The sequence below is a fragment of the Sarcophilus harrisii genome, chromosome 2, assembly GCF_902635505.1.
Source record: "Sarcophilus harrisii chromosome 2, mSarHar1.11, whole genome shotgun sequence".
Lineage (NCBI taxonomy): Eukaryota > Metazoa > Chordata > Mammalia > Dasyuromorphia > Dasyuridae > Sarcophilus > Sarcophilus harrisii.
Genome location: NC_045427.1, coordinates 423,392,393 through 423,414,185, shown reverse-complemented (window position 1 = coordinate 423,414,185; position 21,793 = coordinate 423,392,393). Strand labels below are relative to the sequence as shown.

The 21,793-nt window shown below is 39.6% G+C and overlaps 1 protein-coding gene across 3 annotated transcripts in view; it reads right to left on the bottom strand.

Annotated features, from left to right (window-relative positions):
* Positions 1-21,547, bottom strand: part of TGIF2 (TGFB induced factor homeobox 2) — a 31,177-nt gene extending 9,630 nt beyond the window's left edge. Inside the window, exons 1-2 of one of the 3 annotated variants that reach the window (XM_031953967.1) lie at positions 21,225-21,547; positions 13,673-13,911 (exon numbers count right to left, since the gene is read on the bottom strand). In XM_031953967.1, coding sequence (XP_031809827.1) covers positions 13,673-13,876 — 204 coding nt within the window. In that variant the 5' untranslated portion in view covers positions 13,877-13,911; positions 21,225-21,547. Of the gene's footprint in view, positions 1-13,672; positions 13,912-20,087; positions 20,490-20,777; positions 20,973-21,224 lie in introns of those variants that run through there. The other 2 variants (XM_031953965.1, XM_031953966.1) reach the window with 2 other exon arrangements.
* Between the last annotated feature and the right edge of the window lie 246 nt (positions 21,548-21,793).

The following is a 21,793-nucleotide window of genomic DNA, read 5'->3' as shown; positions in this document are numbered from 1 at the left end:
AGTAAAAAGTTGGAAAATTTAGGCCCATGAATCTGAAACATTTGTGTGCCATAAGAATAAAAGATGAATTTGGAGTTACATGAAAATATTCCTTTATACTTTGTACAGTAACTACAATGTAAAGAAAAATAACTTTGAAAAACTTAAGGACTCTGAACAATACAATGACAAAGCATGTTACCCATTTCTCAAATAAGATGTGATGTACAATGAGATCTCCTTTTTCATACACTATGTGACATGGATTTTGTTTTACTTGATGGGGCTCGTTTGATACTGGGGAGATTTGAGGGGTTGACTTTTGTTTTTAGCTCATTAGTGGGTTTTTAAGAGCGTCAGTAAAATAATTAAATATTTTCTTTTAAACATAGAAGAAAACCTATGTTCAGAGGGGTACAAAAATGAGCAGTATACCTTTGAGAGTCTGATATACTGAATTTGTTTATGCTTTACATTAAAGCAATTTCCTTTCTTGTTCTTTAAAAAAATGCAATCATGCTTATATATATTAATTGATTTTGTTAAGTAAAAACAATTTTTAATTATTTTTTAAAAGCAAGTGCTTGGTGATTAGGGAGCAGTTGTGACATATGAGTATACTGGAACATTTATTACTGTGTCTGTCAATATAAGGAAAATAGTTTTACCTATCACATCAAACCAAAGAGGTTTATTTAGAACTAGACAAAATAATAACAGTATTTGTCTTGAAGAACAAAAGATCAAGAATTCAAAGAAACTAAATAATAAAAAAGGAAAGGAAGTAGAATCTGGTACCTAGTGTATACTAATATGGTACTAATATCATCAGAATTATTTTGTTGAATTAAATAACAGTAAAGTTGCACAATGGAAAGCTACACAAATACGGAGATGCAAGTGAATATAACAATCTAGTGTTCAATGAACCCAAAGATACCAACTACTGAAGTAAGTATTTCTATTCAACATCAACTGCTAGGAAACCTGGAAAAGTTTGACAAATTAGGTGTAGTCCATCATTAATCCACAACAAATGCTACAGTAACAGACAAATGATCTAATTGTGAAAAGGCGGCAACCTTACAAAATTTAAAGCTTATGGGAAATTTAACATAAGGTGAATAATTAAAGAGAAAATAGACAATGGAAAAGTTTTTGCAGGCACAAATTCAATGCTATTAGAATTAGAAGACAAGCAGTTACTTGGGGAGAAATCTTCACAAAACATATCTAATTAAAAATTCAATATTCAAAATTTCTAGTGAATTGAAGAACCATTTTTTTAATTATAACTTTTTATTGACAGAACCCATGCCTGGGTAATTTTTTTTACATTATCCCTTGCACTCACTTCTGTTCCGACTTTTCCTCTCCCTCCCTTTACCCCCTCCCCCAGATGGCAAGCAGTCCTATACATGTTGAATGTCACTGTATATCCTAGATACAATATATGTGTGCAGAACCGAAAGGTTCTCTTGTTGCACAGGAAGAACTGGATTCAGAAGGTAAAAAATAACCCCGGAAGAAAAACAAAAATGCAAAGAGTTTACATTTATTTCCCAGTGTTCTTTCTTTGGGGGTAGCTGCTTCTGTCCATCCTTGATCAATTGAAACTGAGTTAGATCTCTTTGTTGAAGAAATCCACTTCCATCCTCATACATCCTCATACAGTATCGCTGTTGAGGTATATAATGATCTCCTGGTTCTGTTCATTTCACTTAGCATAAGTTCATGTAAGTCTCTCCAAGCCTCGAAGAGCCATTTTTTGATAGATAGCCATTTGGATAAATAATAAAAGTAGGCAGTCTTCAAAAGAAATTTGATATATCAACTCTAACACAGAGAAACAAAGATTCAGACAAGTCTGAGATTTCATAAAACATACATCAAATTGACAAAAGACGTCAAAATTAGAGAAACTGGGGGGGGGGGGGGGGGGGGAGAACAGACCAGGCACACTTAAGCATTGTTAGTGGAGCTATGAATTAATCCAATGGTTCTAGGAAACAATTTGGAATTATACTCAAAAGTAACTAAACTGTACAAACCCTTTGACTCACCAATATCAATCACTAATAGGTATAAACTCTAAAAGTTTATAGCTCCCATGTATTGAAAATATATATGTATTTGTAAGAGGGGGGGAGTTGGACAGTAGGAGTGGGGGTGCAGAGTTGATCAAAACACCCTTGGATCAAATGATTATTCACCTTCAGTTATGAAATGCAATAGATTAATGGCATTTTCCCTTTAAGTTTTAGAAAAAAATACAATTTCTTGAAAAAGAATGGCAGTTTGCTACTAGCAGGCCCAAGACATGTAAAAGGCAAACACTTCAGCTTTGGGAGATTGTTAACAGCTTCGAAGAGTGTGATCCTGTACAGTGTGGAGAAAGTCAGCTATGAACAAAGAATCCAATACTTTTTTGTTTTTTCTCTTGTAACTCTGAAGGATGAAGGAAAGGGATTTTTTTTTTTTTCTATCAATCCCTGGCCATGATCCTTTAGAAAGTCAAAAACAGTCAGTGGGAGTTTTCAAGGAATGTGACCCAGGCAGTAGAGAAGAAAATCAACTATGGAATTAGTCCTGCCTTTTGGGAATTGAGCTGCAGAAATGAGAATGGGAAAAGACACTGGGGACCTGTGATGCCAAAGGCATGAACTATCATAGCTATGTTTTCCCTACATGCACCTAACTATCTGTATAGTCTAAGCATGCATTCTTCCCAATGACCTCTAATTTATTAAGGAAACATTCTAAAACTAATGTTGTAACTATGTCATCTTAGAAAATGCCTTTGCTTAGAGCTAACTGTGGGGGAATATTCCTTAGGCATGCAACATATTTGTAATAGCATTTAATTGGAAATAGTCAAGTGGTCCATCAAATGGCAAATAGTTGGACAAATTGTGACATAAATACTGGACTATTACAACACAGTAAAAAAAAAAAAAAAATGAAGAATTCAATGAAACTTGAGATGACTCATGCATAAAGAAATAAAGAAAAAACTATTTATAGGATAGTTAAAATCTTTAAAATGAATACAACACTGAAAGATTTCCAAAGTCTAATCACTGCAGTGACCCATGATGACTTTAAAGTAATGCAGGTTAAGCATGCTTCTCTCAAATGAGAGGTGGGAGACCTAAGTGTGGAAAATAAGCCATATATCCCAAAGAAATATTAAAGAAGGAAAAGGGAGCTGTATGTGCCAAAATGTTTGTGGCAGCCCTGGGAAATGAGTGTGGATCACAACATAGCATTTACACTTTTTCTGTTATTGTTTGCTTGCATTTTTGTTTTTCTTCTCAGGTTATTTTTACATTCTTTCTAAATCCAATTTTTCTTGTGCAGCAAGATAACTGTATAAATATGTATACATCTATTGTATTTAATATATACTTAAATATATCTAACATGTATGGGACTACCTCCCATCTAGGGGAAGGGGTGAAGGGAAGGAGGGGAAAAGTTGGAACAGAAGTTTTTGCAAGGGTCAATGTTGAAAAATTGCCCACGCATGTTTTGTCAATAAGAAGCTTTTTTTTAAAAAAGAGTGTGGGAAGTATCAGTACAAGATAGAATTATAAGATTAATAATCATTGTGAATCAAAATGGAATGAATGCAACCATAAATTGAGAGAGGGTGGCAGAATGGATTAAAAAACTAAAATAGTAAAAGAAAAAAAGAAAGAAAGAAAAGAAAAGAAAAAGAAAAAGAAAATAAGCTAAACATTTCAGATGTCAAAGCCCAAAAGTTCTTAGGATATATTGAGTACTTAAGGGCAGGGAGAATGGAAGAAAAAGAGGAAGATCAAAGTTTGCTCTGCTCAATTACTTGTGCCAAGAAAAAAATTCTATGGGCTCTCATTAGAGAGTTTTTGGAAAATGGCATTAAGATTGAAAAATTGACAAATCCACCTTGGTTACAATAATGTTTCTATCACTGTTGATTCTCTGAATAAATCCCTTCCTTTCTAGGCCTCTGGGAAAGGCCTAAGAGAGTCTAGGAGAGTGAGCCCTGGTTCTGAAGCCAAAGGTCCATGGTTTGAATCTTAGTTTTATTGTCTGTGTGGCTTTGGGTAAATCTCTGGGCCTCAATTTACTTTTATGTCCAAAAAAAAAAAAAAAAAAAGTGGGTTAGACTCGATAAGGCTTCCAGATTTCCCTTTCAAATGCATGATATATGATTTTAAGATCTAATTTAAAGATTCTGCAATTGATTGGGATTAGCCCAGGATTTCTCTCCTTTCCTTTGTCTTCCTCTCTTAAGACATCTGCCTCCCCACCCCAATTCTCAAAATCCCCACCCCACCAAATTCTTATCCCAAATCTCACCAGGAGGCCATATAACCTTCACATCTGTCTGATCATCATCTCAAAAACCAAATTAATAAACTTCTTGGTTATCTTTGTCAGGTCAGCTCTTTACTCATAAAACCATGAATGGTTTCCTACTGCCTGAATAAAATGCAAAGACTTCTAATTGCATGTAATTCCCTACATAATCTAGTTCCAAGCTACCTCGTAAATATTTTGCCTTTCCCATTCTCATACTCTTATGTCAGAATCAAAACTGACTACCCTGCCCATTCCCATGGGCACCCCTTGGTTTTTTAACTGCCCTCCCACCTATTAAGTTTTCCATTTCAAAAACAGATATTTTTCTACTTTGCCACTGACACTTGATCCTTTTTTTCCTGGCTCAATTCAGATTCCTCCCCCCCCCCAAAACAAACAAACAAACAAAAAACACCTTGCCAGAATACCCCTAACAAATGCTGTCTTGGAAAAGTCCTTGAATTTGGTTTGAATATCAACTCTTCATCTTATTACCAGAGTGACCTTGGGTAAGACACTTAAGGTGTTACAATTCTTATTTTTCTCATTTGTAAATGAAAAGATGACTAAAAGGAAGTTAGAAAAAAACAATTAAGGACCAGAAGAGATAACTGAATATCTTCTTTCTCTTCCCAGAGCACAAAATATATTTTCTACATTATCAGATAAGATCTCTCTATTGACTGTTTTTGCTTATTTTTCTTGAAGGGATTCTATCTGTACTTCTAGCGAGGTAGAAAATGAATGATGTAAAGAAAAAAGAAAATTTAGATCACTGGTGCCACCACTTACATATGGATTCCTGACCATGACATACTTAGAAAAATCATATATAGTAAACATTATCTATGCTCTAATATATCCTTATTTATTTTGACAAGTAGTATATAACCTCTTATCTTGCCATTTAGCCTCAAATTTGTATAGATCTTGTGTCAGGGTACAGAATTAACTCTTCCTTTTATCAGTGTTATGTGTATACTTGTCCTCCCCTTTCCCCCTTTACTGAAGAGTTTTTATAACTGTCTTTAAACCACAGTATTAAGCACATCACCTTGTCTTGTCTACTGTAGGAACTTCACAAATATTGCCTGCAAAAAAACTTATGTGACATATAGAAGGAAATGATGAGAAGCTGATATAGAATAAAGAACTTGGTATTTACTAGAGTTTTCTAAAAGTTTGTATTTTCCTTAAAAGGAAAAACTGACTGTATGATAATTTGGGGGCTTTATTCAAGGCATTTAATTTTTAGGTTTATAATTTTAAAAAATATTTTATACAATAAAATGAATGATGGCTGAATGTTGATGAACAACGGAGAAAAGCAGCCAAACTAATTTTAATGGAAACGAATTATTTCTATTGTAGTTAAAGCTATCTGGTTATTTCTGCTCACTTTCAGCTGCTCCTCCCTACTTCCCCCCCCCCCCCCCCCACCCTATCCTTTTTCTTAAAGCTGAGATCCTGTTACTCCCTAGTTAAAATTGGCTGCCTCTTATCAAAACTATCCAACTGAGTTTTCAAGGCCCTCCACAATGTAGACCCTCCCTCACACTCCTACTCAACGTCCACAGGCAGACTAAATTCCTCACTGCCTCCCAAACATCCTGCACTTTTATGCCCTTTTCTCTATTTACCTGCTAACCCTTCCTCCATTTATTAGCATTATAACCATTGGCTTACTCAGCCTTTCAGAAAATAAGAATGTGACTATTCTACAGAGGATTAAGCCTAGAGTTTTAAGCACATGCATCAGTAAGCAAATATGAGCTAATGTATTAGTCCATGTGAATTTGCCCAGCTCCTTACCTACCAATCCCCTCCCCAGAGTGCTTCACCCCAGTGCCTCAGACCTCTCTTGTCTCACTCTGAGCAAGTCACCTAGAGGCCAGAGGATGCAGCGGATGGATCACCAGCCCTAGAGGCAGGAAGGCTCCTTTTCCTAAATTCAAGTCAGGTTTTATACACTTAGTAGTTAGGTGACCCTGGGCAAGTCACTTCACCCTGTTTGTCTCAGTTTCCTCATCTGTAAAATGAAGTAGAGGAGTTAATGGCCAAATACCCCCGTGTCTTTGACTAGAAACCTCCAAATTGGGGTCACAACATTACCTTACAAGGTTTCTCAAGGATCAAATAATATATGTTAAGTCTCATCCCTTATTTAAGCACCTACAGCCAGGCCCAGTTCTTGTAACCTTTATTGTGCAAGGTGTTATCGATTAGTATTATCTTTTACTGCAGTACTAAAGGGGTATTTATTTCCTCCCACACATTTACCAGCTTTCTTCCCTACTCACCAAAAAGAACTTTAAAGGGCCAGCAACAAGGCTGGGGTACAAGGTAGGTTAGTTAATTGACTGATTGACTTGCTAATGAACAACAAGTTCCAGTAGACAAGAAGAAGCTAAAAGATGACCCGAGGGCAGCCCTCCCTCCTCCACCCAGGAGATCTAAAGGAACTTGGCCCAGGACTCAGTCTCTTCCCCTCCCCCCCACTTTTCCCTCCCTGGCTAGACCTGCAGTCACTGCTCACCAGCTCTCCTAGCCCGGGCTTTAATTGTTTCCACTGCTCTTTGAAACCTTTCCAAGTTCTCCAACAGCCAAAAACTACAGTTGCGGAATGATGGCATAGCTGAAATATAGGTTTGGAGTTGGGGAATCTGAGTTCCACTCTGAGCACATGAATCTGACTGGAGAAAAGAGGATATGCCGGGCAAAGGAAATATTAGCAACAAAAACATAAGAGACAGAGAAAACTGTCCAGGGAATGGAGGGCAATAAAGTTTGGTTTTGAGGGTAGACTATCTGAAAGAATAGTATCACATTAGGCAGAAAAAGAAGGGCATCTCCAAATTATAGATTAGGCAATGGAAACAAACATATATGGTGTCTAAGGAGGCAGCAGTCTGCATTTACCTAAGAGTGCATCTCATTCAATAAATATTTATTAACCACTTTCTATATGCCAGGTGCTGCGGTAAGCACCAGCGATATAAAAAAAGGCAAAGCATAGTCTCTCTGCCCTCAGGATTTTTAAATGCAAGAGAGCAAAGATTTTAACTTGACACTAGGCAGGAAGTAGGGAAACACTGGAGATTGCTGAATAGAATACTGTGACTAGGAAAAGTAGGGAAAGAAAGAACCATTTTTATGGCACCAGCCATATGCCAAGCACTGTGCTAATAATAAATGTTTTACAGATATTATCTCATATCTGATGCTAAGATTTAGAACTCAGAGATCATCTGGTTCACTTCATTTTACTGAAGAAAGAACAAATCTATGTAAAGTTGAATATTATGGTTACCCAGAAAGCCACAAAAGAAAAAAAAAAAGAAGAATGCATATTGCCCAAACTTTGAATGAAAGCAGCTAACAATTCAATGAACTGGTTCATGCCTATGTACATCCTGAACAGTTACTGCAGATAGAAAACAGACTACACCCTAAATTAAGCAGGGAAAACAAGGCTAAGAATTTATTTGAACAACAGCATAGGTGTTTATATGAACTCAAGATACCCCCTCCTAACACATGAGGCCTTAAAAACCACCCCACAACTCTTAATTTTTTTTTTCTTGGTGGTGGGGCAGCAAGCATGGCTCAGTGGCTAGAGTGTCAGGAAGACTCATCTTACTTCAATCTGTCCTCAGAAAAGTGATCCTGGGCAAATCATTTAACCCTATTTTGCTTCAGTTTCTCATTTAAAATGAGCTGGAAAGGGAAATGTCAAATCACTTCAGTATTTCTATCAAGAGAACCCCAAATGGGTTCAGTGAAGTTGGATGCAATTCAAAAATCACTGAACAAATTCTCTTCCAGCTCATAATAGGTCTTTGACCTATTACAGATGACCTAAAAGGCAATGGAAACATAAACATACATGGTGGTTCTAAGTAGGCAGCAGTTTGCATTTGCCTAGGAATGCATCTTATTCAATAAATATTTATTGACCACTTTCTACATATCAGGTGCTGTGGTAAGCACCAGGGATATAAAAAGAGGTAAAGCATAGTCTCTGTCCTCAGGATTTTTCTTAATCTATAAATTCCCAGTATCAAAGAAATCCTAAATCTAGTCTCTACATTTCTACAAGTTGGACTAGATGGCCACTGAGGGTCTCTTCCAAACCCCAGAACTTTAAAGAGATCATTTGAATATAGCAAAATCAGTGCAAAAATGTTTGTAGCAGCCCTTTTTGTAGTGGAAGAAACTGGAAACTTAGTCGATGCCCATCAGTTGGAGAATGGCTGAATAAATTGAAGTATATGAATGTTATGGAATATTATTGTTCTGTAAGAAATGACCAGCAGGATGATTTCTAAGAGGCCTGGAGAGACTTAAATGAACTGATGCTGAGTGAAATGAGCAGAACTAGGAGATCACTGTACAAAGCAACATTATACAACGATCAATTCTGATCAATATGACTTTTTCCAACAATGAGATGATTCAGGCCAATTCCAATGGTCTTGTGATGAAGAGTGCCGTCCACACCCAGAGAGTGTAGGAACAGAGTGTGGACCACAACATAACATTTTCACTCTTATTATTATTGTTTACTTGCATTTTATTTTTTATCATTTTTTCCTTTTTGTTTTGATTTTTCTTGTGCCGCAAGACAATCATATAAATATGTATTCATATATGGTATTCAACATTTTTACCATATCTAACATATTTTGGCTTACTTGCCATCTCGGGGAGGGAGTGGGAGGAAGGGCAGGAAAACTGGAACACAAGGGTTTGCTAAGGGTTAATGTTGAAAAATTTATCCATGCATATATTTTGAAAATAAAAAGCTTTAATAAAAAAAAAGACTTTAAAAGGATAGTTTGTTTTTTAAATAATAACAATGATAATGCTTATTCTAACTACCTCAGTAAATGAATATTAGTGGCAAAAGAACATATATATATATACATATATAAATATACACACATATATATGTATACACACACACACACACACACACATATATATCATAATCAAAACAACAATCGTTTTACATCTGGAAGAGACCTGGCTTTGAATTTCATTCAGTGTCCTCACCTATCCCTACCTTCCAAAAATGCCTCCACTTTTGTATCAGATTTTTTACTGGTTAAATGAAGATGACAGAAGATAAAAGTCACAAAGATAATAAGGACTAGGCTCCAAATCAAATCCTTCAACTTTGTATCTTGTGTTCTTTCTAACATAAATTGTCACCTCTTTTTGAATTCACAGCTATCCATAAATTGACCAAAATCTACCTAAGAAGGGTGCCTTTGAAAAACTTAAAAATTCTGATCAAGGCAATTCATATAGTTCAACATTGGAAACAGATGTAATTTTATCAATGGAAATAACATTAAAGATGATACATTGCCCTCTTGCCTTCCATCTGTACTCTAAGGACCAATAGAAATAACAAGGTCATTATAGTTGGAAAACTAAAACTATAATTGGAAAACTCCAGCTCCACCTCTATCATTTATATTGGTTGTGGGATCTAGGGAATACCATTTAATATTTATGGACCTCAGTTTCTTCAACTGTAAAATTAAGGGATTAGATTTAGATGGCAGTCTGATGCCCCTTCTAGTTCTAAAACTATGATTCTAGGACGAGGTTTTTTTATTCAATCTGCAGCTGAAATTTCCTTATATGTATTGTCTTGCCTTATCTAAAGGTGAGATCTTTGAGATAAGGGATTACCTAAGCTTTTCTGTTTGTATGCCCAGTACTTAGCATACAGTCTATGATTAATAAATTCCATTTATTTATTCACCAGAGTTCAAATCTATCTTGGGATATTTGTTAGCTATGAAACTATGGGCAAACTATTTAAGGTCTGTGAGCTTCAAGTTTCTTCATCTGCAAAATGGGGGCAATACTTGTGGAACTTACATCACAAAGTCCGGTAGAGACTTAAAAGAGGTCTAATATGTCAAATATTTTATCAGTCTTATAAATAAATGTTAGTTAACGTGACATATCACGGCCTAGTTTATTTCCTTCCTCTTCCAAGAAGATTTCCTTATACTACTCTAACCCAGTTTCTATCTTTTAAACTAGATCACAGATTCACCTCGGGGTACCACTCTATTCAGCCAACCTTTGAATATAATTATAGGATGAAAAACTTTGAACCTGCTGTGTTTGCCCCAAAGATTGCTACACTAGTATAGGGCTACTTGGAGCTGTGAATTGGTTCTGTCACTGTGGAAAGAAATTTGGAATCCATAACCTTCTAACCCAGAGATCTCAATTTACAGGTCAATGAAAAAAAATACATCCATAACACTAAAATAGTCATAACAGCGAAAAGCCGGAAACAAAAGAGATGCTCATTGACTGAGATGGTCACTGATATCTCTTCCAATTCTCAAATCCTATGATTTTAGAGATCATTTAAGAGGCAGTAGGTAATATGAGGGATTACCATTGGTTATATGGTAATTCAATGCTATGATTTATTTATGTAGAGACCTGAACCTGCTTTTCTTTTTTGACACTTTTAAGTTATAAGACCACCCCCTAGCAAAGTCATTTAAACTCTTCCAAGTTTCAGATTATAGCACACAAATGTAATAGAACTTTACTGTATTGTTTCAAAGAAAGAAAAAAAAAAAAGATATGCAGATTTGTTAATCCATCCAAGTGAAATCAGAAACAGAACCAGGAAAACAGCATACACAACAGTGTAAATAGAAAGAAACAACAAAATAATCAAAACAATTCTATGAGATTATAATAACCAAGTTTAAAACCAAAGGAAAGATAACCTCTATAATATATACAATTACTACAGAAATAAAAATTGAAAGAACACAGTAAACCCAGTCAAAACAGAATAAAATAAAATTGTATTAATCAAGCTTGACTCTAAAGGATAGCTAGAAGGGTACTACCTCTCTTACTTTCTTTTCAGAAGTAGGGGGCTATGGTTGTAGAATATTGTATATACTGTCAGATATAACTGATGTTATTTGGTTTTGTTGAGATTATTTCTTTCCTTAACTCTATTCCTTTCTTATTCTTGATAACAAAGGATGGCTTATAACATAAAGGAAGGAAAGACAAATTCAGATATTAATTAGGATTATTCTGGCATTAGTTAGAGATATATATGTATATATATAAAATCAATAATACATTTCTAAAATTTCTAGCAAAACAAGATTTTGCCCTCAAATCCATTCCCCTTAGTCATAGTCTTGTGCCTGGTAGCTGGGGGTACCAAGCACTTTTTTATCAGTACATTTCAAAAAATACTAGAACCAAGTACAAGAGGCAAATGCTATGGGTTCAAACTCTATCTCTGACACTACCTATGTGACCAGAGGTAAGTCACTGAAATTCTTTGGGCCTCAGTTTCCTATAAAATGAGGGGGTTGGGTTAGATGGCTTTTGAGGTCCCTTCCAGCTCTAAATTTTAAGATCTCATTTTATAAACAAGTGGTTCTCAAAGAAAGAAATCCAAGCTATCGACAATCATATTTTTAAAATCTCCATGTCATAAATATTAAGAAATACAAATGAAAACAACTTAGAAGTTCTATCATACTCATTAGATTAGCAAACATGACAATAAAGGAAAATGACAATTATTGGAGAGGCTTTGGGAAACCTGAGTACATTAGTATACTGGTAGCACTTATACCTAAAACTATGCATACCCTTTGATCAAGTGATAGCACAATTAGTCCTCTATATCACAAAGAGATCAAGGAAAGAAGGGGGAAGACCCCTACCTAAAAAATGCTCATGGTATCGCTACTTCTGGTTCCCTAGAACTAGAAACCAAAGGGGTGCCCATCAATTGGGGAATGATGGGAAAAAGTACAGCATGTGAATGTCATGGAAATATTATGTCCATAGAAATAACAAAGTAGGTCGCGTTAGACAAACTTGGGAAGATTTGTACGAACAGATTCAAAGTAAAGTTGAGTAGAACCAGAAGAATTTATACACTATCATCAACATTATAGAGACAAAATTTTTTTGAAAGACTTAAGAACTCTGATCAAAATGCAATTTCAGAACCTGAAAAAGAAATAAGACCCCCCAAGTGCAGAATCAAGACACATCCTTACAATGTGAGGATTTGGTCTACTTGACTATGCATATTTGTTAGAAAAAAAGATTTTCTTTTTCTTTTGCTCCTCAATTTATAACAGAGAAAGGAGAAATGAGGGTTTCAAAATAATAATAAAAATGATAAAAGTCATTGGGGGCTTTTTTAAATGACCAGAAAATAAATAGAAAAGTGGCCAAAAGGAAATACAAACAAGCAGAAGAATTTTCAAAGTTAAATACTGGATTTGTTGCAAACTTGAAAAATAAGCCGTAATATAGACTTATGATTCTACAAACAATCTTTCTTTTTACTCTACTTTGTATATTGAATCACTAATATTAGAGTTTAAGTTGAAGACAAAATAATGTGTTTTTTTTTAAAGGTATGACTCAACAGATTAGAAAAAATCTCTAGACACTGTTGACAAAGACTCTATCATTCACAAGGAAACTAATATATCCTACTCACATTAACTCTCCAGAATGAATGACCCTTTCCAAAGCTTCCCATTTCTAACTATGGGGTCCCTGGGAAAAAAAAGTTTTCTTCTTATTCCTTGAAGAGTTCCTGAAATGAGGTGGTACCTTTCCTAGGAGGTAATAATTTTCAGACTCTTTTAACTATGTAGAAATGCACTTTAGCACATGAAAATATTGTCATTTATAATCCCATCTTGAATTCAATACTTTCATTGATATGGACAAGTCCCCAATGCACCTGTTACATTGCACCCTTTCCACACACCCCTCATTTTCATGAATAATTATGGCTAGGGGGAAAAAATCATTACTTAGGACCCAACTCTCAAGTTAGAAGCCTCCCTCAATCAAGTCCCTCAATCCTAATTGCCTCAAAAAAAAAAAAAAAAGTTATATTCAAGACCTTTCCAGCTTAGTAAGAACTTCATATACTTAAGTTCCTCAACATAACCTTGAGATTCACTTCCCTAAGATACGAGGCATTAAAGAAAAAGGTTTTGCTATTTAATAATAAGACCTCTTTTAGCAAAGATTAAAGTCATAAAAACAAACATTCCCCCCCCCCCATTTTATGAATTAGTAGAACTAAGGCATAGAGAGATTAAACGACTTTAGCAACAAACAAAAGTTTTAAGTTAACAGATGGAACCTTAGAGTTCCTACTTTATGTGTGAAGACCTTCAAGGAAAATGTCCAAATCACAAATTGAATAAATGCAAGGAAGAGTTTTGACTCCTAACTCACATATGATTTAGACCCTGTTCCCACTACTACAACCCTCACTCCCACTCCGACCTACCTGCAGCACAGACAGACTTGTCTGCCCAGAAAGGCTCAGCTTTTCCTGTTCTGAGGGATAGGCATTGAAGCGGTGCTCATATAGCCAGTCCCGGAGAATCTTGACAGACTCCTTTGGGAGGTTCCCCCTCCTCTTCCTCTTGCCTGCCTGGGTTAGGTCCAGGGAGGTCAGCCCTTCTTCCTCACCCAGGTCACTATCTGACATGCTTGGGCTGTCCAGGGTTCTTACAGGGGTCAAACCTGTGGTAGGTGTGAGAGTAGAAGGAAAAGTCAGGGACCAAAGAGAAATGAAACATCAGATTATTATTTTCTTCTATTAAAATAATTTTTTTTTTAATTTAAATTTTGAGTTCCAAATTTTAGTCCATCCTCTCTCTCTCCTTTCCCTGAGATGGTAAGCAATCAGATATAGGTCATACATGTATAATTATGTAAAATATTTCCATATTAGTTATTTTGTATAAAAAGATTTGAATAAAAGAAGAAAAAAAAGAAAATTAAAAATAGCATGCTTCAATCTCTATTCACACAATATCATTTCTTTCTCTGGAGGTGGTTAGTGCGCTTCAACATTAGTCCTTAGATCCTTGTATTGCAGAGAATAGCTAAGTCATTCTCAGTTCTTTAAACATTGCTTTTATTGAGTACAATGTTCTTCTGGTTCCATTCACTTCACTATACATCCGTTTGTGTAAATCGTTCCAGGTTTTTCAGAAATCATCCTGCTTACCACTTCTTAATAGCACAATAACATTCTATTACTTATTTAGCCATTCTTCAAGTGATAAGTATCTCTTTGATTTCCAATTCTTAGCCACCACAAAAAGAGCCGTTATAAATACTTTTGTACAACCAGGAGGACCTTCTCCCTTTTTTGGGATGTCTTTGGGATACAGACCTAGCAATGATATTGTTGGATCAAAGGATATGCTGCACAATTTTATAGTCCTTTGGACAGAGTTCCAAAATTGCTCTTCAGAATAAGTTCAATAACTCCATGAACAGTGAGCATCAGTGTCCCACTTTTCCCACATTCAAAAATTTTCCTTTTTCTCATATTAGTCACTGTGATGGATGTGAAAAGGTACCTCAGAGATGCTTCAGTTTGCATTTCTCTGTTAAGAGATTTAGAGTATTTTTTTTTATATGTCTGTAGGATAGCTATGATTCTTTGTCTGAGAACAGCCTATTCATATTCTTTATCAATATTTTGTAATTTTACAAATTTTACTAAGTTCCCTATACAATTGAAAAATTAAGACTTTATCAGATACTTGTTGCAAAACTTTCCCCCAATTTTCAGTTTTCCTTATAATTTTGATCACATTCGTTGTATAAAAATTTTAATTTTATATAATCAAAATCATCTATTTTGCATTTTGTAATGTTCTTTATATCTTCTTTGGTCTTAAATTCTTACCTTATCCATAAATCTAACACTAGATCTACTGCCGTCTTTCTTTCACGGGGTACAACTGTCCCAAGATTAATTATCCTCTCAATATTCCAGGGAGTCAAAGGATGAATCTCAAGAGACATGATGGAAGGAACTTAAAAGGATCACCTAAATCCAGGTATTGTTACCAACTTGACAAACTTGGTAAACAATTATAGTATCTTATAATCACTTTCTATTAACAATTTTCAGATGAAGAAGTCACATGAAAAAATGCTCTAAGTCTATTGATCAGAGAAATGCAAATTAAGACACCTCTCAGATTGGCTATGATGACAGGAAAAGATGATAAATGTTGGAGAGGATGTAGGAAAACTGGGACACTAATACATCGTTGGTGGAGTTGTAGTCTAATCTAACCATTCTGGAGAACAATTTGGAACTACACCCAAAAGGCTATCAAAATATGCAAACACTTTGATTCAGTTGTGTCTCTACATTCCCGTATTCAAGGGAGATCATAAAAAAGAGGAAAGGACCCACATGTACAAAAATGTAGCATTTTTTTTTTAAACAAAAGAAAACTTACATTTGCAACAAAAAGCACTACTTTTTCTAGTAGAAAAAAACTGGAAACTGAGTGGATGCCCATCAGTTGCAGAATGACTGAATAAGTTATGGGATATGAATACTATGAAATACAATTGTTCTATAAGAAATGATCAACAGGATGATTTCAGGGAGGCCTGGAGAGACTTACAGGAACTGATGTGAAATGAGTAGAACCAGGAGATCATTGTATACTGCAACAGCAAGATTATACGATGATCAATTCTGATGGCTGTGGCTTTCTCCTCTTCCCCCCTCCCAACAATGAGGTGATTTAAGCCAAAAGACTTGTGGAGAGATATATCTGCACCCAGAAAGAGGACTGTGTGAATCACAACATAGTATTTTCAACTTTTTTGTTGTTGTTTGCTTACTTTCTGTTTTCCTAATTTTTTTCCATTTTGATCTGATTTTTTTTGTGCAGCTTAATTGTGGAAATATGTATAGAAAAATTACACATCTAACATATTTTGGATTGCTTGCTTTCTAAGGGAGGGAAAAAATTTGGAACACGGTTTTGCAAAGATGAATGCTGAAAACTGTCTTTGCATATATTTGAAAATAAAAAGCTATTTTTAAAAAAAGAAATTAATTATCTTAGGTTCATATGCCCTAGTATCTCTCTTCCTATCCAATGCACCCTTTCCAAGAGTTTCAAAAAGACGAAGAGAGTAGAACCCAAACCTTAGTATACTTTAAAGGAGGAGGAGGAAAGGGCTGAGGCCCAGATAGGAGAACTGATTTATCCAACATTACACAAAGAATTAGTAGCTAGGTATGAATTCCAAATCATTCTAATTAACATTATTCATGTTAATTCTAGAACCTTCCCACTCTCAATATTTTATTATTTTCTTCCTTTTTTAAAATCCTATATATATTTGGTGTTTGCTATTGTCTGTCTATTTTATTAATAGTTTGTGAGTTCCTTGAGGACAGCAGCTGTCTTTTTTTGTGGTTGTTCTTTTTGTATCCCCAGTGATTAGTGCAGTGTTCAGCACATAATAGACACTTACTTAAGAACTGTTTAAAAGTTCTGATTTATTAAGAACCTACCATGAGAAAGGATCCTATGATTTTTTTTAAAAGGCTTTGTTTTAAATATGGAGAGTCAACACCTAAACAGAGAGGTATACATAGAAACATTTGAGAAAGGAAGCATTAACAACCAGGGATATTTGGGAAGGCATCTTATAGGAGGTGATAGCTAAAATTATGCCAGGGATTGATTCTAGAGCCATTAGTAAACAGCTTTTTTGAATCTTGGGATAGGAAGCCATCAACTATAATTCCCGAGACACTCAGTAGACTTGTTTGGTTAGAATTCTGACCCTTTCTATTATCATCTCGTGAAAAGACATATATACATAGATATCTGCCCCGTTTTACTTTATATATGTATATATATCACTCTTGGAAATCTGGGTTTAAACTTCACTTCTAACACCCTGTATGTCTTTGAACAACTTATCCTTCAGGCCTCAGCTTTCCCTTGGGTAAAATGGAGATGATGTTATTTGTGCCATCTCAAAGGGCTGGAGTAACATTAGAAGGTGTGATGAGGAATACACTTTGAGATCAACAAAATTGAAGGATAAGACCTTTGTTGAAGATGTCTATCTATTCTAGGTACAAAAATCTCCCACTGACCCATTCAGAATGACTGGATCACTACTACTGTCAATCTGAACCACATCCTGGGCTTTAAGGGGCAGTGGGGACATCTATGTAGCCTGATAAAGTGAGCTAGGTGATTCAGGTGAGGACAGAAAAAGGAAAACTCATCAGTTCTCTCAAAGAAAAGCCTGTACATCTATAGCACCTCCTTTACATATGATCCCATCAAAGCAGGGAATGATCATAGACACACTGAGCAGAGTCAGCAGCAGATTATAGAGAGTACCTGAGTCAAACTGGAAACTCCCGAGAACCACTATAGTTGGCAGCAATACAATGACAGTGACAGCAGTAATCCCAGATTAATGGAGAAATCAATAGACTTTGAGTCAGAAATATACTTAGATCTGGGATTCTTAATGGGGAGTGAATTAAAAAAAATTTTTTTTGACAGTTGTATTTCAGTATAAATGGTTTCCTTTTGTGAATGTTTTTCAATGTTTTTCTCCTTTATGCATTTAAAAAACATTCTGAGAATGGGTCCATAAATTTACCCAGATTGCCCAAGGGATCCATGACACAAAGAAAATCAAACACGGAGGTCCTGGACTGACAAAACCAGTTACCAGAACCAAACAAAGATACTGGTCAAAGACCAAGGTTAGCCAGGCCTAAAGAATACAAGAGATTAGGGACATTAACAGAACTAGACCATGTGCTTTCTTTGTGACTTATAAAACTGTCAATTATGCAGTGAGCCTTCCCCTTTTGGGGTATACAAGCTATAACCATAAGGTGGTGCTATTAAGAATGGAGTAATGCAAAGGTAGAAGCTGGGAGAGAGGTCTTGACACAGATCTACTCTCCTTAGGAGTAACTCAGTAAACCAAATACTGATTAAATAAATATCTATCCCGTGCAGACCACAGAGGATCAAGACTTTAGACATGCAACAATCTCCATCCTCAGGAGGCTTAGGGTCTAAAAAAGTCTAGTATTTCGCTTATTCCTGCTTGGTCTGGCACAAGGCTTTACAAAATAGGAATTGCTGAATTTAATTGAACAAAGGACAATAAAAACAAACGATATTTGTATAACGCTTTTACACATATTGGCAACGATCTTTACCACAAGCCTCTGAGAGTGGTTTCTGTCCTCATCACTCCACTTTACAGATTGGCAAGTTGTGACTGAACAGATTTAAAAGTTGTAACTTGCCCATGCCACACAGAGAGATGGGACTGAAACCAAGATGTGTCCTTATTCCAAATGCACTTTCTGCGATCCATTAAGATTCTAGTCCTGCCTGCCATTTAGGACAAAATCCACAAGGTCTAAGGATTCCAATTTGTCTATCTGTAAAAATGAGAGCCTTGAATTAGAGGATCTCCAAATTCCCTTCCAACTCAACTGGTCAAACCAGCCTCCAAAACTCCTTGCTCACAGAAGAGAGAGGTACACATAGATTGTCTCAGGGCAAGGATTCACAGAAAAATAGAAAGAAAAACAAAGAAAAACTGGAAAATAAACATCAAACCTTCAGAAAGAGAAACAGGCCCCTCCCCACTCCCCCACAAAGGAAGCCTCCAGTTCTGAATTCCTTTGGGGTGTTTTATCTGTTTGCTTAAAAAAAAAAAAAAATCCTGGCTTTCATCCCCATCCCAGGCAGGCCCAGAAGATGTGTTTCCCTGCCCAGAGAGCTTGATCCTAATCCCTTAAGAAAAGTGAAGTCTTCCCAGCTCATCTCAGACCCTCACCCCATCCCCCTCCAAGGACACAGATATTTTGTTGGGCAGCGACAAGGAGGGAGCTGGGAAGGGGGGAGGAATTAAAGTTTGCTCAAGGTTATCTCGTACAAATTCTCTGCTGGCCTCCAGACTGACTGCATCTGGTAAGAAACAGCAGCAAGGCTGAGCATTCCTCCACTACCACCACCATCTCTCCCCTCGGACTCCCACATCAAATACAGATAAAACAAATACTCACGTCCCCCCCCACTCGCACCTCCTGACAACTCCTAACCACGTAACTGTCACCAACAGCTCACACCAGCATTAATACAAGGTGCTACACTTCCCATTGGCTAGGGAGCTCTGTGAAGTTTCTCTCCCGGGGCTTTGCACGGTGGGCCTTGCTTAAGTCAGCTTTTGTTCAGCGCCCACACGCCAGCCCCAGAGAAAGGGCACCTGCCTGACACCACCCTCCCAGCTTTCCCAGGGACACACAATTCTGCACAACTCCCAGCAACTTTACTTCCACGCTAGCGGCTGCGAGGCTCTTCCCCTCGGCGCTCGGCACACAATAGGCGCCGAACCCGCATACGCGGCGATGTCATTCACCTGCACGACTCGCACATGCCATTTTTACAAGAACGGTCCCGCCAGAGCCCCCACAACTTTCACACGCGAGCGCCCCCGCACACAAAGCCCACTCCAAGCTTCGCTGAAAGGCAGCTCCTGGGGCGCCCGGGCCAGGAGAGGGGGCTCGGCGAAAAGCACATGGCTTGAGGGCAGGGGAAGGGCGGGCCCCCTCAAGTTGGGGGACGACCCCAACAGAAACTGAAGCAGGGAGAGCTCGGCCTCCCTCCCCCCCAGCTCACATCTCCAATTCCCCAAAGCTTCGTCCTCGAATTACCCCCGGAACAGGCCCTGGGGGAATAAGGCCACCCTTGCCCAAGCTGGGGCAGGGGATGTGTGTGTGTGGGGGGGTAGCGGCGATAAGAGAGCGTGGGGAAGGGGCTTTCCGTGAAAGGGGCGGGAGAAGGGAAGGTGGCTGGAGAAGAAAGAAAACTCACGTGTCCAATGGCAGAAAAAAGTTTCTTTTCCACCCCCCTGCCCGGGGCTTTGATCCGGCGTGCTTAGGACCCCCTCCCCGAGTCCCGAGGTGGGGGTTCGGGGGCCAGGGTCTGGTCTTTAAACGAGCCTGCCCTCCCAGGGAATGGGCTCCATGTTGGCCGCCCCGGACCCCCAGCGGAAGGTTGCGGGGTCCCTCGTCCGGGCAGGTCCTGGGGGGCTTGGGGAAGCTGCGGGGGGGGGGTGTGCCTGCTCCGTGCGAGGAGGGGGCCGCTAGCCCCGAGCCCAAAAGGGACGGATGGACTGACGGACGCCGGGAGACAAGAGTTTTCTTTGTTCCAAAGAAGCAGGAACTTGCGCGGGCCGAGCCCGCCCCCGTGTCCCTCTCCCCCGGCCCGGGCCCGCCCGCCTCCGCCCCCCCTCCGGCTGTCACTGAAAGCCGCTTGCCTCCGGCCACCTCCGCGCCCGCGCCGAGGGTCTGTGGGGGGGTACGCGGGGGGAGCTAGGGTGGGGGGCGCGGACAAAGATGCCTCCGCCGCCACGGCCGGCGGGGAGGGGGGAGGCTGGGGAGCCCCCGCCCCCGCCCCCGGGCTTGCACGCGCACGGCTTGCACGCGCACACGCTCCCCGCCCCCGCGCACACACAAACTTTCCCACTTCTCGGTCTCCGTCCCCCGCCGCCGCCGGACTCACTTTTCCGAGCAGACTTCATGTCCGCGCGGGCCCTTCGGCTGCGGGCCCTTCGGCTCCGGGCCCGGGGCACGGCGTGGGGGAGTGCGGAGGGTCTCAGGAGGACGGCGCGGAGGAGGGGGCTCCGGGGGCTCCGCTCCCTGCTGACACACGCTCTGACAGCTCCCAGGCTGGAAACCACCCCGGCGGCCTGACGTCAGATCCCCTCCCCGCGCCCCCTCCTCCAGCCCCTGCCCGCTCCCCTAGCACGCCCCTCCCTCATTCTCCGCCCCCCGACCCTGCCGGGACCCCAAACCAACGCACACCCAGCCCCCGGGTCGGGGGGAGGGGGAAGGGCAGAAACCCCGAGGGCTGCGGGGAGGCGGGACAGCAGGGGAGCGGAACCGGCCGTTTCAGCTGCCTCCGTCCCCGGGCGCTCCTGGGGTCCCGGGACTCTGGGGAAGGCCGTACCTGACAAAGGTGGTCCCTGGCGCGGCGGGGGAAGCGGCAGCGCCGCGCACTGGGCGCTCTCCGGGGCGGCACGCGGGGGAGCGGAGCTCCGCGCGCGGGGCGGTCCCCCAGGTAGCCCGGGGTCCCGCGCTAGCCCCGCCCCGTTTCTGCGCCTCAGTTTCCTGTTCTGTCCGGCCCGGCTAACGCCCTCCGGGCCCTAGGCTCGCCGGCTTAAGTACCGGCGGTGGCGGCTTTTGTCCGAGGTGCTAATTCCGGTACTTCGCATCCCCTCCTTGGGCAAACAAACCTGACCTGACCTCTCCCAGATCTTCCCGGCTCTCCGCCCCCGCCCCCCCCCGCCCCCGCCCCCACCCCGCGGGCCTCGTGGCGAGCCTCCGGGCGCAAGAACTGAGACAAGGTTCTGGAAGCCGCGGCTCAGCAGCGGGGGGTGGGCGCTGCGCCTTTCTGGGACTGAGTGCAATTGCACTGCTAACTGCCTGGAGTTCCGCTCGATTCGGCAGGATTGCAAGAAGCTTGCCAGGGTTGTTAGGACCATTTAAAACCAGCCCTGCCCTCAGGAAACTTACACT